Consider the following 19,267-nt stretch of genomic DNA (forward strand, 5'->3'; position numbering starts at 1 on the left):
GAGAAGGAGATGACCAGTGGTTGCTGAAGGTCCTGTCTGGAACTGCCTTCCAATCCAGGACCTGGTCCCTCAGGTCATTGGTGGTTATTGTGATGTCGATATTTGATTGCCCCGTAGAGCTGCAGTAGGTGGTTAAATGGTTTGGTAGGTTTTGTATCTGTAGATTTCTGCTTTGGATGAGTTCCTCTAGCAGAAATCCTCAGACATTTGGGGTTGTGCTGTGCCACATCCGGGATTTGGCATTTACGTCTGCGGAGATTAGCATATTGCACGTACCAAGGAGATTGAATGCACAGTCTAGATATACGAGAAAATCCTCAAAATTTCCTACTGGTGGGCAGTAGAGGGAGATGAAATAAAAGGACAGTGTATAGTACCTGATTTGTATGCATGTTGCGTATTTTGTGCAGAGCCCATGGATGACCAGCACATCAATTTTCTTATTCTGGATTATTATGCAAGTCTTTGGATCAGTATTGACAAGTTGTATGACATGGGTTTGTATGGAGTACCCTGTGATTTTGTGTGTATTTCCTGGGAATATTTTTGTGAGGAAGGGCTCTTGGATAGCTGTTATATCTATTTCATGGTCCTCTGCAGCCTTCCTGATCTCATCTGCCACAGTCATCTGCCAAAGTAATGCAAATAAATGGACCCTTTTTATTTGCATTTATTTATTTGCAGTACTTTATTTGTCCATTTATTTGCAGTACTTTGAGGCTAAGTAATGTGTTGTTCCCTCCATATTGTCTTATCTCCGTTGGGGGGTCATCCTATGGTTTTAAATTCTGAGTCTTGTGTTGCCCTCAGCAAAAGAATATGCTGAGGATTTTGTAGTCCGAAAGTTCTCCTTTTGGAGGTTTGTGCCTGGGACGACATTGGCAGAGCTTTGGCCATTGCCCAGGACACTGGCATATGACTGTACAGGCAAGCTGTCTGTAAAACTAGTTGCATTCTGATCTTCAGGCTCAATTGAAGAAAGGGTGGTCTTGGTGAAAGTATCCACCACCTTCTCCAGAATAGACAACTTCTGCCTGAGTTCATCGTTTACTGCCTTCAGCTTTTCATTCTCTATGAGAATTGAGGTGGTGATAGTTTCTAGACCTGCCAAAGGCTCTTGCACATAGTTCCCTGCCGACCTTGTAAATCGGTTATTGCCAAGGATTGACAAAGGCAACCAGGTTTTTGTGGAGTATGGTCACAGCTTGGTGTAGAGGTGGCATCCGTATCATTGTTAATCAGTGAGGTAGTGTCTGGAATGGCCAGCCTTTTAGAAGCCGGTAGCCCAGCTGCGACTGATTTGCCCAGCGGCAAATGCAAGAATGGTTTGTTCAAAACTGATGCTGGGTTTACTACAGCTGGTATTTGTGTTGAGTTAGGTGCTGCAATAGTGACATCTGCAGCTGGTGTTGAGGCTGCAGCAGTGGGCCCAGTTCCCCAGCCATCCCAGTGCACCCTCCTGCAGCAGTGTCGCTGCAAGAGGGCACACTGGGATGGCTGGGGATGTGTGCCAAAGAGAACATGCTGGTGGTAGGGTTTTTGATAGCTGAGGGAGCAGTAGTGAGAGGCAGCGGATGCAGGGCAGCAATTGGAGCCAGAGCGTTCACGAGGGATTCCAAGATGGATGCTGTTACAGGCATGGACATAGAAAAGTCCATTTCTGTAGGGTTGAGCTCATCAAGTGGTGCAGCAAAGGATGCATTGATATCTCTTGCCATAGGATTAGTAGAGGTGGATGGAGGTTGGGACTTTGACCTTTTCTTGGTCTTTTTCTTTCTCTTTTCTTTTGATTTCCCTCCTGACTTCATGGTGGAGGGGGGTGACAGCTGGATCCAAGTCCTCTGGTGCTAAGGAGCTAGATGCCTCTCTAGAGCTCATAATTTATCCATTCTGATTAATTGAATATAAGGATAACCAGTGCTGTGCACAGTCTACTGATATTCTAAGTGTTCTGAAAATTCGGGATTAGTTGGAATTTTCAGAAATTGTAAATTCCAACTTCTTCTGCACTGTGTTGCTGCAATCGATGGAGAGGTGACTGGGTGTTGCTCCTGTGGTGATGTGTGACATCATGCTTACTCTATTTAGCTCCAATACATTCGTATGTTACCTGTCTGTCCAGTCATGTGATTAACACTAATTTGCATAAAATCAAATTTCAACCCAGTTATCTAATGATGACGTCTCAGAATACATATTTAACAACACTATAATATATAATACCACTATAAAACTATTAAATCTAGTGAGTAGGTAGACTGTCCACCAGCAAGGAACAGCCAGTTGTAGCAATCCTACGATGTCGCGTGACTTGTTGTTGGGAACGAAGGCCTTTGTTCTTTGACTTCCGGGAAGAAGCAGTGGCCATCCAAATGGAATGTTATTTTCCATAGACTAACTACAGTATCCCCACAACTGCACTTAGAAGCTATTTAACTTCAAACTTTTTATCACTTAACACTATATAGTCAACTGCAATACTGATGATACACATTTCAGATCTAATTACTGCATTATTTTCACTAAATTCCATCATTGAAAAATTAGGTAATATTGACGGCATAACCTATGCGGTGTGGCTGTTATGAACAAGCACATGGCGGCAGTCAGTACATGGCCCAAATTTTGAAATGTTCATAAAAACTTAACGCCAAAGAAGTTTGTCCCAAAAATGGTATCAATCGACTGACCCAAAAGGAATCCAATGGACACTTTTAAATACTTGCTGAATCCAAAAACTCACAAAAAAAAAAGAAAAGAAAAGAGGATTTGGCAAGAATTTTCCCATTTTCTTGATAACATGGCTTTGATATTGTCTCCTGTATGCACACTACATGGACTCCCTCCACGGCTTGCAAAGTGCAGGCAGAAAGATTATACATTGGTTGATCCAGATGTCTCCTAAACAGTAGCCAGTAGGTTTTGTCCAGTGGACTGTTTAATTGCTGACCTGTATAAATTGTTTTAAAGCTAAACCCTGAAAATGTAAGGAATATTGGACTTGCAACGATGTTCATCTTAACCTTAAAAGTCATAATATATACTGTATGATGAACAGAGCTTTGCTCTGGAGGGACTAAACATACTTTTACTGTTTCTAGCTTCCAATAAGCAAAGTGGTTGTATTACACGTGATGATTGGAATCATCTACCACCTAGCATTGCCTGGTGACGTGGAGGGTCAGCTTTTCCTTTGTGATATGAACACCATAATTTGACCCCTACTTATCTTGGTTCACACTTGGGTAGTCATCTCCAATGTACTAGGGGGATTATTAACAGTCTCATCATCATGAAGATGCAAGCAGAAGGGGGCACCTCCGTAGCCAGGTGGGAAGGAGCAGCAATGCATAGCACATGCTTCTTGATTAGACCGGGATTCGAGCCCGTAACCACAAAATACGGAGGATGCGGAAAGGTCAGGGAATGACCACTGCATATTCCTGGAGCAATATGGTCTTAGTTGCTAATGCTCCTAAAAATCAAATAACTAATAAACAAACAAAGCAAGCAGAAGGTTTATTTGTTACAGAATGACCTGGCTTTGCCAAAATTTGGCCCACTGGACTCATGAGAGGGGGCCTGAATATTAGCTCTGTTAGTGTTTTAGACTCAAATAGCAGATCTGGATATCACACCTGGAAGAATGTGACAATCCATATATAAAAAGAACAAAATTCTTACTGTCTTTCACAAGTTTGGTTTCCTCCCCAGGAACTAAGGAACCCAGGCAGATCAGGATGGTAAAAATGGCAGTCAGATAGGACATGGCTCCAGTTTTTTGCCGAGCCATAGTGACCTGGTTTGAAGAAGCAGAAGACATGTAAGTGATGTTTTTGATATTCCTCCAGTTTTGCTGCAGAGCAAAGGCAAAAAGACTGAAACCAAAACATATAGCCAACTCCCCCTCCCCTTTGAAATTTATTAATTTTATTTCTTATTATTAAATTTTATTTAAATTTCATCTGAATGAGGCAGTTATTTTATTATTTTATTTTATTTTAATAAATTATTTTATCACTATGCAAAACAGTTGGTTATTTTTCTGACTAGTTTTCTCAAATTGTAAATTTTTTCTGATATCTTTAGTTCTCTATTTGCTCTCTGTCGGTTTTACTTTTATTCCTTCCATCATTTTATTTTATTTATTTATTTATTTTTTTTTTTTGAATACCTATTAAGTCTGAAATTTTTCTATGTGAAATTAATTTAGACATGATAACAATCAAAATTTACTTCTGTAAAAATTTAAACAAGTTTTTATTTGATACATAATCTGCCTTTTTTTTTTTTTTTATTATTTTTTTTTATTATTAGGGTGATGGGATATGGAATATCCCAACATGTGCCTTCTTTAGAAGAGGTAAGAACTTTTAAAAAATCTCTCCCTAGCTCCCAAAAAAAAGTATACATATTCCACTAAATGTTTGTTATTAGCAATGAGGTTAAACCCTGTCAAATGAGGTTGAACAATGTTTAACATAATTTTATAAGGTTAAATGTTGTTTAACCTCATCAAAGTTTATTTTCTTTCAATGAGGACTTGAAAGAAAAACTTTCAACATATATCATCATTAGCCATCAGATGATCTTGAGAATGCAAAAGAAGAAAAGAGAAGGAACTAACTTAGGTGAAAATTCCAAATATGTCATGGTGCACCTGATTACTTTAAGAGAGGAAGTTGAAAGATTACGTTATCCAAACACCTTATGTTGGTAAAGTCCTTAGGTGTGTAATTATTTTAACAAATCAGGGGACCCTCACTGTTGCCATTTAATGGCAAGTGGTTTGTAGTACCTTATTTTATAAATGGAAAAAAGTTTAATAAGAATGAAGACTTTCATCAGTTTTTGAGTTGTGTCCTAAATTATTAAGAGCTGTATTTCTATAGCCACTTATAAGATTTAGCTTATGGTAAAGCTCTAATTCTGGGAAGAACTGTCATATTGGCAGGAAGTACTTCCTGTGTATTTGGCAATACAACCAAACCACCTTTGTGTGAAATTAAATAATGTTAATTATATTAAATTAAATTATCATCTTATATTGAAACTTATTGTGCATTCAGATTTTTCTTTAAAAAAAAACAAACAAACTTCATTAGCATAAGAAGGAGAAAAAAGTAATTTTTTGTTGGTATTAGTAAAACATAAATGGTATACTAATTATCAACCTTATGGCAAAATTACTTAAAGATTAGTTGTTGGTGCATTAACAGTTATAGATATTTTTTTTTAACTCTAATTATAGTATTATTAATTAGTTGTTTTTAGTTAAATGCAGTGAAACCTTCCACTAGCTGATACATTCATAGTATAAAAATCTGCCTGCTGTTGAGAATTGTCCATTCTTGACGGGAGCCATTATGGCATTTTCTCCAAGAATGAGAAATGCATTGTCCATTCTCTTGAGGAATGAAAATCATTCCTCAAGAGAGAATCATTCCTCATTCCCATTCTTTTGAAAAATAAAAATCCATTGCGTTGTGTTCTCTCCAGGAATAAAAAAACAAATTTTCTGCCATATTTTTAGATGGTTTCCACTATCCATTATCAAAGTTTTTTTTCACCATATTTCATTTTGTATTTCATATTTTCATTAAATATTTTAAATAAAAACTATTTATTTAAATAATGAATAAAAATTTTAAATAAATAATGCCTCAGCAATTTACTAATTTCTGGTCACAAGTAATATTTCTAATATTTTCAATAAAGTGAAACTATGTTCATCAGAACAATTAGTTATGTGCCTAAATAAAAGTCTTAATGCAATTTCTGCATTTGGATAAATGCATTCCAATTTTTTATCTCTAATAATTTTGGAGCTACAATTGATCAATTATTTTTTCAGTGGAAATCAAAATATCTTTTTAATGTATATTTAATGTAATGTAAATCAGTACAAAACCTCTTCCTGGATAAGTATCTTAAAAGTTATATAAGATTTTAGTGTTTTTACTAATTTTCTCCTCAGAATAAATTGCTGAGTCATTTAAGAAAACTGATTGTTGCAGGTTGTTTTTGTATGCCAACAACCTCCTGGTTCCTTCAGCAAGCATTATTATTAGCCATATGGTGCAAGGAAACCTTATGCTGCACCAGCCAAAAAAAATTGAAGGTATTGGTTATATCAAGGGCTATCCTCTTAAATTCTGTGGGTATGCCCTTTTTAAATCTATAATATGTCTCTTTTGGCTACTTCCAGGTAAAGTGGGAGAGCTCCGTCCAACTGTAGTGCACGTGTGCTTACTGTGTGACATGCTCTGGTAATAGTGAGTAGTATTGTCCTTTGTATTGATTCTAATTTATTCCTATTTCTTACTATGGCCGAGCGGGTGAACCACACACCAGCTCCATATGTGATAACAGGTAGGAACATTGCACGGTATATGCTTTCCAGTCTGCTCAACTTATCCTGGCAATCATACCTGCATAATTTCTCACTTTCTTCGCCAAGTAGATCAAATGGGGGTAAAAGGTTAATTTTGAATCAAAGACCACTCCAAGATATTTTAGTTCTGTTACCATTTTTATAGTGGTTGTGTTAATTTTGATTTATGGACGTCATGTCCAAATTGCCTTTTAGAAGTCTTTGTTTGGTTTTTTCAGGCGATATTTTGAGCATGTGCATTTGTGCCCACTCCTGCAGCTGCAAGAGGGCGACATTTTTGCTCTACTGTGGGAATGGTCGTTGGGACAATCATAAAGGACATGGGCCCAATCCTCATCAGCTCCACATACCTGTGGAGCTGATGAGGATTCATCATTTTTGCTAACAAGGCATGGTTCTCTGAACCATGCCTTGTTAGCAAAAATGTGGCAGAGTCCTGGGGTAAACTGGGGTAATTTGTCAAACCTTGTGCAAGCTTGGCCACCTTTCAGTTTAGTCTAATCAATGCAACATGTCAACTTTGACATAATAACATACTAGCAGAATGACTTTTGGCTTCCTTGCAGGTACGGAGTCTCTGCCCCCACCACGAGGAGGTAGGTCGCCCTATCTAAGAAACATTCATCTGTTGCCTCATCAGATGAAACAAGACAAAACAACTATATCTTGACAAATTTAACAACATATATTATAGTGCTCCACCTGCATTGCAGAGTAGAACTTACATTAAGTGGTTGATATCAACTCCCACTTCATATCATTCAATAAGTTACACTTCAATCAAGTATAACACTTTATCAAATCTTGACATTATACATTTATTAAAATTAAGAGCCCACACACGAGCGGCCTCTACTGGCAGATGACACACCACAATATAAAAATACCAGATGCAGTTCTGCAGTCACTGGTGGGCAGAGCCTATTTTCAGATCAAAATCTTGATCTTATCTCCATGGCAGGTCCTTCCACCCCCAGCCACACCACAGCAGCATACTAATTTCCATAATCTGTTCTTTTCAGAATATCAGAAGCTCTAGCATACTTAGGGCAGATCTTATCTACTGCAGTATGGGCAGAAGGGGACTTCCTCCGCCAGCAGTTGACACACTTCGGAGTCTGTTCATTTCAAACATTTCTTAAAAGAATGTCCATGCCCAGCACATTGACTACAAAATACATTGGCCTGACAATATTTGGCTACACTGGCAAATGCCATGCACTTGTATCACTGTGTCAGTGCCCGGAGGTCACACACTCATTGTGAACTCCAGTCATATATACTCTGGATCGTGCCAGTAGATTTCGTCTTATGGTAGCAGAGGTCTCTATCACATAGTTAAGGCCCAAGGACCCTCAAGCTTTATTTTTAGTCAGCACTGATGTATCAGAATACATTTGGTCTTTTGGAATTCCACCGTCACACATATTTCTCTGCCAGAGTTCAACCTTCAAGTGATCCTTGTTTAAATCAGCATCCACGTCGAACACCATGAGTCAAAAATGTGGCATAGATTCCAGGGGCAAACTGGGAATGGGGGAAGTTTTGGAGAAGCTGTGGTTATCTGAGGCAACAACTTCCTGGTGACTTCCTCTTTAGGAGGCTGTTCCCACCTGCTCAGCCATTAGAGTGTGGTTGATATTCTTTTTCTTTCATGTTTGATATCATTCCCAAGGTTTATGGTAATCCCTAAGGTGTTAGTTGGGATTAGCATTAGTAGAGGCAATAATGCAAGAAAGCAAACTTATGCAGCATCAGCCAAAAAAAAAAACCACTTCCATTTCACCCCTCCGTTTGTTCGAAAAAATACCTGTCCAGCTGAGCCTTAAATTTATTTAGGCTATCAACTTCCACAACAAGGGATGGAAGTCTATTCCACCAACCAACTACCCGCTGGCTAAAGGCAAATTTCCGCACATCTATCCTACATCTGTCTTTCCTCAATTTGAATTTATGCCCCCTCTGGTGATTATTCTGAGCAAGAGGAAGAATCCCATTGGCATTGAGCATGCTCAAACCATTCAAGGCTTTACACACCTCTATCAGATCACCTCACCGGTGCTACTGGAGCATTTCGAACATCTCCTGTCCAGAGTCTATACGTCGAAGCAAACGAACCACCGTTATCGTTTCGACGTAAGCAGTTGTCTTTAAAGTACGCTTTAAAACTGAAATCCCTGCCAGACCATCCTACGTGGCCCTTCGTTTTTGAGCCATGATGGGAAAACTTGTACAAAACCCGTAAGACTGCCAATCGTCCTTTTGGTATTCGCATCCAAGAGCTACTCAATGAACTCAATATCAAGGTAGACAAGGTTGCCCGAACATCAAAGCAACCCTTTCCACCCTGGCATGCTCGTGTCCTGGCATGCGACTTGTCGCTTAGAAATTGGGGAAAGTCGGACACTCCATCATCTGTCTACCTGCAGCTTCATTCAGCACACCGAACTGAATATTCCGACTTCGCGCCAGTCTACACAGACGGTTCGAAGTCAGAATCATATGTGGGATCTGCTGCTGTCTTTACAGACAGCACTATATCAGAGCAGATTCCCTCTGAATGCAGCATATTTACTGCAGAGCTGCACGCTGTAGAGTTAGCCTTGGATCACATTAGTAAATGCCAATACCAACGGTTCATCTTATATTCCGACTCTCTTAGCATGTTACAGGCTTTAATATCTGTGAGGTATAATCCTCATCCAGTTCTTTCTAGCATTCAGCAGAAGATTCACGTTCTCCATGAACGCGAATATGACATCCGCTTCTGCTGGATTCCCAGCCACATTGGGATTAGGGGAAATGATTTGGCTGACGCCGCAGCCAAATCAGCAATTCCCAATAATAACCGCTGCCTGTTAGTCCCCTATACAGACTACAGGCAAATAATACACGAGAAGATTCACTCCCAATGGCAGGATTCGTGGAATAGACAGACTGCGAATAAATTATATCGTATAAAGCCTGTAATTGAACCGTGGCAGTCTATTCTGCGCAGGGATCGTAAGGAGGAAGTTGTTCTAGCTTGTCTCCGCATAGGACACGGTCATCTTACACATTCTTTTCTGCTGAGGGCAGATGACCGTCCTATGTGCGAGAACTGTGGCACAGTTTTATCCATGAGACACATTTTAATTGATTGTCCAGATTTTAGAAATATCCGTTTTACCGCTTTTAGTCATCTGACTGAGCCATATACACTCAGTCAGATTTTATCCGACAGTAACAATGTGTCTGCAGTTTTTAGGTTTTTAAAATCAATAAATATTTTTAATCGAATATAAAATTTACATTTTTCCTTTATATATTTGTTATACCTTTGGACATAGTGACCTAACTAATTAGGTCACTGAAAGTTTAAACTTTTTTATAAATGACATAGTCTTGGCGCATTATAGCCTTAGTAGCTAATGCGCCAATAAAACCAAACCAACCTCACCGGTGCCTAGTCTCCAGACACTAATTTGTAAAAATCTTAAGCCTTTCTTCGAAAGAGTAACCCTTTGTTCCATTCACTAATCTTGTTGCCCTTCTCTGTACTCGTTCCAGCAGCTCTACATCCATCTTGAAATGAGGCCTCCAGACCTGTATACAGTACTCAAGGTGTGGCCTGATTGTTATTTGGTTTTTAGGAGCATTAGTAACTAAGGTCATATTGCTCCGGGATATGCGGTGGTCATTCCCTGACCTTTCCACATCCTCCGTATTTGGTGGTGACGGGCTCAAACCCCGGTCTAATCAAGAAGCATGTGCTACGCACTGCTGCTCCTTCCCACCTGGCTACAGAGGCACCTAGGTGGTGTGGCCTGACCATTGCCTTATACAAGGGAATAATCACCTCCTTATCCCTGCTAGAAAAATTCCTGTATATCATTGACAGGACACCATGAGCTACTCTTGCAGACCGTCTGCACTGATCAGAGAACTTCATATCTACCTGCACGATTACCCCCAGGTCCTTTTCATTCTCTACCACTGTCAGTGTAGTACCACAGAGTTGATATACGTTGCTCTGGGGTTACTGTTTCCCATATGTAGTACTTTACATTTGTCAATGTTAAACTTCATTTGCCACCTCTCAGCCCATCTGCTCAACCTTTCCAGATCCTGTTGCAGCAGCATAGCATCAGTAGTGTCCTTAACAATCCTGCCAACCTTTGTATTGTCTGCAAACTTGGACATTAAGCTTGATATATACCATCATCAATATCATTTATAAATACAGAAAACAATAATGGACTCAACACTGAACCCTGAGGGACTACACTAATAACATTCGTCCATGATGAGCAGTGTCCATTGATTACCACTCTCTGCCTTCTCCTCAACCACCCCTTTATCTATAGCAGCAATTTGCCTCCAATGCCACACTGCTCCAATTTGTGCAGCAGTCTTCCATGTGCAACAATATCAAAAGCCTTTCTAAGATCCAAATATATAATATCAAAGTTATTCCCTGCATCCAGTTCTTTTGTGACTGCATCATAGTATCCAATCAAATTGGTCAGGCAAGACTTTCCCTTAAAAAAACCATGCTGTGTCCGAGCTATAACTGAAGTCTTGTCTAGATGATCCTGCAGTGCTTCTTTAACAAGTGCCTCCATTAATTTTCCTGGAACAGAAGTTAAACTCACAGGTGTATAATTACTTGTGTCAGCATTTGATCCTCCTTTGTGAATTGGGGTCACATTTGCACATCTGCAGTCTATAGGTACCCCCCCCTAAGTCCAAAGAAGCTCTCATAATTATGGCTAAGGGTTTGCTTACTTCCTTTGCTGCCTCCTTTAATATAAGTGGATAGATCCCATCCACCCCGGGTGCCTTTTTTATGTTTATCCTCAACAATTTCTCCTCCACTTTCCTCTCAGTTATTACAAAATCATCTAGTTCACTGTGGTGCCTCCGTAGCCAGGTGGGAAGGAGCAGCAGTGCGTAGCACACGCTTCTTGATTAGACTGGGGTTCCAGCCTGTCACCGCCAAATACGGAGGATGCGGAAAGGTCAGGGAATGACCACCGCATATTCCCGGAGCAGTATGGCCTTAGTTGCTAATGCTCCTAAAAACCAAATAACAAATAACAAATCTAGTTCACTGCCAGAGTTTACTTCACCTCTGGCATTCCCCTTCCTGAATAACTCCTCATGTGTGAATGTAGATGCACAATACTCATTTAGTTTGTTAGCCACCTGAGCAGGATCCTCAAATGTTGAACCATCAATATCCAGGGAACCAAATTCATTCCTTTCCTTCTAGAGTTTACATAGGTAAAGAACTCTTTTCTGTTTTTCTTTGCATCCTTTGCCAAAGATTTCTCATAATCTGCCTTCGCCTGCCTAACCTCTTTTGTGACTTGGTTACAGACCAGCTTATATCTATCATAGGCTTCCATGTCACCCATTAATTTATATATATCCCATGCATTTTTCTTTTCTGCCATATGTCTCATTAGTTCATCTGACATCCATTTAGGCCTAAATCTTGAACAATATTCCTTAGTTGGTATGTAAAGCCTAGTAGCTTCCAAGATAAGTTCTTTGAATGCTTCCCATTTTGAATTTGCTGTTGGTAACATCATCAGTTGGTCCTGTATAGAATTGAAATACTGTCTCAGACCATCGTAGTCGCCTTTACAAAAGCAAAAACCCTTCCCTTTACCCCGATGGTAGTTACCTCTTTGAGTAAATCCCACTTCAGCACACTGTGATCACTGCCACTTAGTGGTTCCTTTATCTGCAGATTCTTAATGCATCAAGAATCACTACCGATAATCAGATCAAGAGTATTACTCCCTCTAATTGCCTCCCAAACATGCTGATGTAGAAAACAATCATCCAATAAATCCCCAAAAGCCTTGTTAGTGTGTGAGTGACCCACCCACAAATTTCAGTCAATATCTGGGAAATTAAAATCCCCCTTTATAAGACTCTCTGATTTACTGGCCCACTCTATTTCCCTGTACAGTTTCTTATTATACTCATCAGAGTCATTAGGCCTATAGCACACCCCTACTCTCAATTTTAATCTCCCAGTGCTTATGTCACACCAAACTGACTCGACACTGCAATGTCCAGTGAAGTCGACTGGCTTCACTTCCTTGGATTTTGTGTTCCTTAACTAATAGCATAACCCCTCCTCCCTTCCTATTAGCTTTTTGAGTCTATGTTGAGTCCTCTTTTAATTATTTCTAATTCCAGTGGCAGTGCCCCTGCCAGGACCTGCAGAGCACGTATAATAACAGTGCACCACGCCTTCGTTAAGAGTATAATTCTGTGTATGGAATTTAATTTTCTTTTATTCTTATGTAAAGTGGCTCTATAATACCATATGCCTGTACCATATGTAATACCTGGGAGGAAGATTGCCTTATAAATAAGAGCAAGTGTCATCCTGCTATCTAGAAAGAAGTGTAAAAGGATATATATGTTTTTTTTTTTTTTTGAAGATGTGTGTACATGTTAGCTGCCTTTAGTTAAATGTATAACTAGATTAGCAACCTTTGACAAGCCCTTTTAAAGCCATATGAGCACTTTTGACACTGTTGCACATGGAAGACTATTGTACAAATTGGAGCAGAATGGTATTAAGGGTAAGTTTCTACAATGGATAAAAGGATGGTTGAGTGGGAGAAGACAGAGGGTGGTAATTAATGGGTGCTGCTCTTCGTGGACTAATGTTATTAGTGGAGTTCCACAGGGTTCGGTGTTGGGTCCTCTGTTGTTTTGTATATTTATCAATGATATTGATGAAGGTATATTAGGCTCAGTGTCGAAGTTTGCAGATGATACAAAGGTTGGCAGGGTTGTTAATGACAGTAATGGCAGTGTGCTACTGCAACAGGATCTAGATAATTTGGGCAGATGGGCTAAGAAGTGGCAACTGAAGTTTAACCTTGATAAATGCAAAATACTGCATATGGGTAGAAGTAACCCCAGAGAAAAGTACCAACTGTGTGTACTACACTTAATGTGGTAGAAAATGAAAAAGACCTGGGAGTAATTGTGCAGTCAGATATGCATTTTTCTGAGCAATGCAGACAGGCTGCCAGGGCAGGTCATGGGGTTTTGTCAATGATATATAGGAATTTTGCTAGCAGGGAAAAGGAGGTGATTGTCCCTCTGCATAAGGCAAATGGTCAGGCCACGCCTTGAGTACTGCGTACAGGTCTGGAGGCCTCATTTTAGGAAGGATGTAGATTTGCTTGAGTGTGTACAGAGAAGGGCAACAAGATTGGTGAGGGGAATGAAGGGATTCTCTTACCAAGAGAGACTTAAGTTCTGCAAATTGCAGTGGCTTGAGACTAGGCACCTGCGCGGTGATCTGATTGAGGTGTATAAGGCCTTGAATGGGTTGAGCACGCTGAATTCTGATGGGATCCTTCCACTTGTTCAGATTACGAATCTAAGGGGGCATAAATTCAAAAATTAAGAAAAGACAGATATAGAATATACGTGCTGAAATTTGCCTTTAGCCAGCGGGTGGTTAATTGCTGGAACAAACTTCCATCTGTCGTTGTGGAAGTTGATAGGTTAAATAAATTTAAGGAGGAACTGGACAGGCATTTGGAGGGAATGGTGTGTTTTTTTTTTTTTTTTGTTTTTGGCTGATGCTGCATAACTCATACACTTGCTTTCTTGCATCAAATGCCACCACCACTACTACTATTTTCCAGAGTTGAATCAAACTCAAAAAGTAGAACAAGTAATCACTAGTGATTGGCAACTCATGTTTAAATTCACTTCATGATCAAAAGTTTTGAAAGATGACAAATTGATGACCCTCAAAAAAAAAGAGATTTAGAATTGCAAACCTCTGGTGAAAGCAATCCTAAACAGGTTAAGCAAGCTAACAATTCTAGGTTTTCCTCAAATGTTATCCTGACTTGTGCAGAAAATCTGTCCACATTCCTCTCTGTTGGCTTGAATGATACTGTTTGTTTCTAATACAGTAATACCCCGACTTACGTGAACTCGGAGTTACGCGGTTCTTGATTTTTTCGTTTGGCAACACTGCCGCCCACTATCTTCAAGGTCGTTTTTCATATTCTATCGATATACAGTGCGACGGCGGAGAGTGAGAGCGAAAGATGAACAAAATTCAACTTTGCTGCCGCATGAGCTGCACACACATATACAAGAATTTGCATTCCAACTGTCATATTTATATGTGTGCTTTCGAATTCATGCTCAACTTTTGTCGGAAATTACATCGTTTTCACAAAGAAAAAAACTTTCTAGGCTTTAAGGTTTCCAAAGACCGATTGACAGTGATGGTTGGTGGGAATGCAGCTGGTGACTGCAAGTTAAAACCTCTCTTAATTTATCGCTCCGAAAACCCAAGCGTTTTAAAAAATATATCTAAAATTAGCTTACCAGTGATTTGGAAGTCAAATCATAAAGCTTGGGTGACAGCTTCTGTTTTTGAGGACTGGTTTGGTCACCACTTCATACCCGAAGTCGAACGTTATTGCAAGTCTAAACAGATTCCATTCAAAGTGGTGCTTCTTATTGACAATGCACCCAGTCACCCTCCTGCCACCCTAATTAATTTCGACCCACGTGTAAAAGTTGTGTTTTTGCCTCCAAACACAACCAGCTTGCTTCAACCGATGGACCAGGGTGTCATCAAAACATTCAAGGCCTACTACACGAGGCCTTTGTTTGCTCGTCTGAATGAAGCTATGAGACAAAATAGTGAGATATCTGTTAAAGACTTTTGGAAACAATTCAATGTTTTAGATGCCGTAAGAATTATTGAAGAATCTTGGGATGAAATTTACAAAAAAACATTGAGTGGTGTCTGGAAGAAACTTTATCCATTTTTTTTTCAAAAATGAGACGAAAACAACGCCAGAAACTGATCATATCGCTCATGTGATAGAAGAAGTCGTTAATCTTGCCAGGCAATTAGATTTGGAAGTCAGTGGTGATGATGTCAACGAGCTGTTGGATTCACGTAGTCAGAAGCTGATAATGAATGAGCTCATAGAGGTGCATGAGCAAAACGTCACTGAAGTTTCCGACACTTCAGACCCAGTTCCACCAGAAAAGCACATGACAATTGCAAGCTTGACAGAAGGTCTCAGCTCAATTGAAAAGGGCTTAAAAATTTTAGAAAACATAGACTCTAACGAAGAAAGCGTTATAGCTACAAAGCAAGGAATAAAAAAATTATTAGCTTGCTACGAAGAAATTCTGCGTGAAAAAAAAGGCGCTGTGTCGTCAGACGAATTTGTTAGATTTTATGAAGCCATCGACATCGAAATAACTTTTTTACGTAACTCATTTATTTTTTTTAATACATATTTTGTATTAATATGTATAAAGAATTGCAGTTTTATTAAATATTTTTCTTCTAAACTAGTGCTTTTGTTAGTCCTCGGTCCCAATTAAACAAAATTTATATGTATTTATATGCAAAGTTGTACCCCGACTTAACGCGAATTCGACTTAAGCGATTTTCGTCGGACCCACCTATCGCGTAACTTCGGGGTATTACTGTAGTTATATCAATTTTCAAAAATCAGAACATAGCTCTTTAATCCAGTGTACCACTCATCCATCTGTTGAGGTCATTACCCCTAGATATGTTGAAGAATGTTGATCCAGACAGATGTGAAGTTCTCTATGCAGTATAGATAGGTGGCAAGGAGGGTTCCATGTTATCCTATATGTTATCCTATTGATAACATGGAACATTTTCAAACATTTGCTTTCAGAGACAAAGGAGTCATAATTACATTGTATAAGGCAATGTTGTTTGTTTGTTATTTGGTTTTTAGGAGCATTAGCAACTAAGGCCATATTGCTCCGGGTATATGCGGTGGTCATTCCCTGACCTTTTCGCATCCTCCGTATTTGGTGGTGACGGGCTCGAACCCTGGTCTAATCAAGAAGCGTGTGCTACGCACTTCTGCTCCTTCCCACCTGGCTACGGAGGTGCCTAAGGCAATGTTGAGACCATATTTGGAATGCCCATGTCCAAAGGTGACACCTAAAAAACAAATAAGGAAAGGATTAGAACACACCTATAAAAAAAAAATATCAGGCTTCTTGAAAAGGTCCAAAGACTAGGTGATGCATTTTGTGAAATCAGTAAAGGGCATTCAATATGATGAAAGACTTTGAATATGTGGGTTACAGTCCTGGTAACTAGATACCTTAGAGGGATCTGATTGTGATATTTAATTTCCTATGAAAAATAGAAAATTAAAGACCTCAATTTATAGTTATACTCTATAACTGTAATTATAGATGTTTATACTTTCAGCAGGTATAACAAAAGAAATAAAGGCAAAATTTTTATGGTTTTTATAACTGCAAAATCTTTTGGGTGAAGTGGACTCGATTGTAGGATAGTTTATTTTGGCCAGCAAGTTGTAAATTATTGGGATAAGTTATCTCCATGGATAGTTGATGCTTGACAGTTTTGGGAAATTCAAAAATCAGTTGGATCAGTGCTGACACGAGGAGCAAAACACGTATTCTGAAAGGACACAGCCTGTAAAGGGAAAATCATGTTTCACCAACCTGGTTAGCTGTGACAGAGACACTCATGAGTCATGTATAGGAAATAATTTTGGCATTGTTTATTTGGGATTTAGCTAATCATGTGATTCAGTTTTGTATGAGAGGCTAATGTATAAGATGAAACACGTTGGTATCAAGGTAAGGTCCTTAGATAGATTGCAGTATGGTTGCAGGAAAAATTATCTACTTGCTGTAGCTTTTTGCACAGATCCATATATATACACAGTATGTTTGTCTTTGGAAATATGTACAGATTTGTTTGTTTGGTTGGATTGAAAAATAGCAAAAAATCTCCCCAGAGTGGGAATGTGACCCGCACATCTCCAAATAAGTAGTTGGCTTTGATTATCATAATGATGATGGTGATTCAGCAAATGCTATGGGCTTCCTTGCAATATAGGGCTAATACAAATACCATTACCAACTCTCTCACTTCATGGGTATTTTACCCATGGGATTAATTTAATGAACATGGTTAAACACTAATATGTTTTGTATAGCTTTGACAATGCAAGACATAAATAGTACTTGGGTGCAGCCACTAACACTGATTTGCACTCAAGATAAACAAACATAATGACTATCATAAGACTGAGAAAGTGTTTTTAATGTGAGCATGTGGCTGTATGAATGTAAAAAAAGTGGCATTTCTGGGAGTTGACATTTGTTATACAATTTGAATTTTTGTTTTAAGCATGGTGTGCATTATACCTAACTTTTTTTTTTTTTTTTTTTTTTTTTTTGAGTTGGTCCTGTGGTCCAGTGTCTGATGGTGTAAAAAATGCAATAATCAGACTTTTGTGTATGCCAGCCCAGTTCCATATTTTGTATTTCCTTTCCCCTTCCCCAAGCTGGTCTGTTGTCTGCTAATATTTCTTTGATATGCTCATGTTTTATAATTAATTAAGCATGTAAGAACAAAATTATTACATAAGGAAATTTTAAAGCTTTTAATTTACGCAGAGTTTAATAATCAGTAGACCTTTCAGTCATATCACAGTGTGAGCTTGACTGGCGTTAGCAAAAACTGATTCATCTAGAAGATACAGCAAAGTTTTCCAGTGGGAACAAAATTCTGGTCCTTTAGAATTAGATTAATTTTATGTTAACTTTGTTTATGGTTAATTTTATCTCTACTATACAGTTATGTGTATTTTTTATTATATTAATAGTATATAATATCAGTGTAGATACACAATAGTTTACCCATAAATTTGAACTTCATATGTAGTGTAAAGCATCATTTTAATTTTATCTCATATTGTGGGTGCCTTCACAATGAGATAGCTGGTATTGCACTACTTCGAAAAAATAATGCTTCTCTAGTAGAGAAGATTGCTATATTTATTTTCAGTGGATACCACCACCCAGACGATCGTTTCGAAGCTAGTTGGCTTCATCGGTGGGTGGGCAAGTACCCTGGTAATGCAACGTGCCATCACAGTTGCAAAGTTATTTCCACAATATGAGAGCACCACAATATACCTGCCCATCCACCGATGATGATGCCAACTAGCTTCGAAACGATCATCTGGGTGGTGATATCTACTGAAAATAAATAACAGTCTTCTCTACTAGAGAAGAGTTATTTATTCGAAGTAGTGCAATACCAGCTATCTTGTGAAGGCACCCACAATATGAGATACAATTAAAACGATGCCTTTACACTACATACGTAGTTTAAATTTATGGGTAAACTATGATGTATCTACACCGATAGTTAATTACCTAAACCCATTAGAAATTATGCCTTGTTCATTTCATTTTCTAATAAATTATATTAATAGAGAAAATAATAACCAAATGAAATTGAAAAATAAATAGCAGACAAATATATTCTTATACACACCAAAACTGGCATTACTATAATTCTGTGGATGCCAGATTATCAGATGACTATATTCTGATAATCTCCAGACTGTTTTATAGCTTTACACAAATCACTACAAATAGGTGGTAGGGTAATTATGATGTGCCATCATGAACAGTTTATCGGAATGATTTTACCAATTAGTGTTCTCTGTATTATTAATTTGTTTCATTACACGTTGATGTACTGTTGGATATCAGAGCCTAATAATTGTCCTATATTTAGTACTGCTATTTATGCAGCTCTGCCATTTAGGTTATGTCATAAATTTCTACCATATTGATTCAGATGTACTTTTTTCCCCCTTTTAAATATAGTGAGGTCAATGAATGTGAGGCTATTTTTTTAAATTGTTAATGTGTAATTCATTAATATTTAAACATTCTCTAGTCATTAAAATATCATTTACATAATGGATAAACATCCAGACCTGAGAAAGGGTTTAAAACGCGTTTCAGCGACAGCTAAATCTCTGC

General features: G+C 38.6%; 1 protein-coding gene across 2 annotated transcripts in view; it reads left to right on the forward strand.

The window, feature by feature from the left end:
* LOC150085462 (uncharacterized) overlaps nucleotides 1–19,267 on the forward strand; it is a 201,861-nt gene that overhangs the window by 26,140 nt on the left and 156,454 nt on the right. For both annotated transcript variants that reach the window (XM_090374046.1, XM_090374047.1), the window contains exon 3: nucleotides 4,318–4,363. In XM_090374046.1, coding sequence (XP_090230172.1) covers nucleotides 4,318–4,363 — 46 coding nt within the window. The remainder of the gene's footprint in view (nucleotides 1–4,317; nucleotides 4,364–19,267) is intronic.

The sequence above is a fragment of the Mastigoproctus giganteus genome, chromosome 5 (assembly GCF_048544385.1).
Source record: "Mastigoproctus giganteus isolate SK-2022 chromosome 5, ASM4854438v1, whole genome shotgun sequence".
NCBI classification, from domain to species: domain Eukaryota; kingdom Metazoa; phylum Arthropoda; class Arachnida; order Uropygi; family Thelyphonidae; genus Mastigoproctus; species Mastigoproctus giganteus.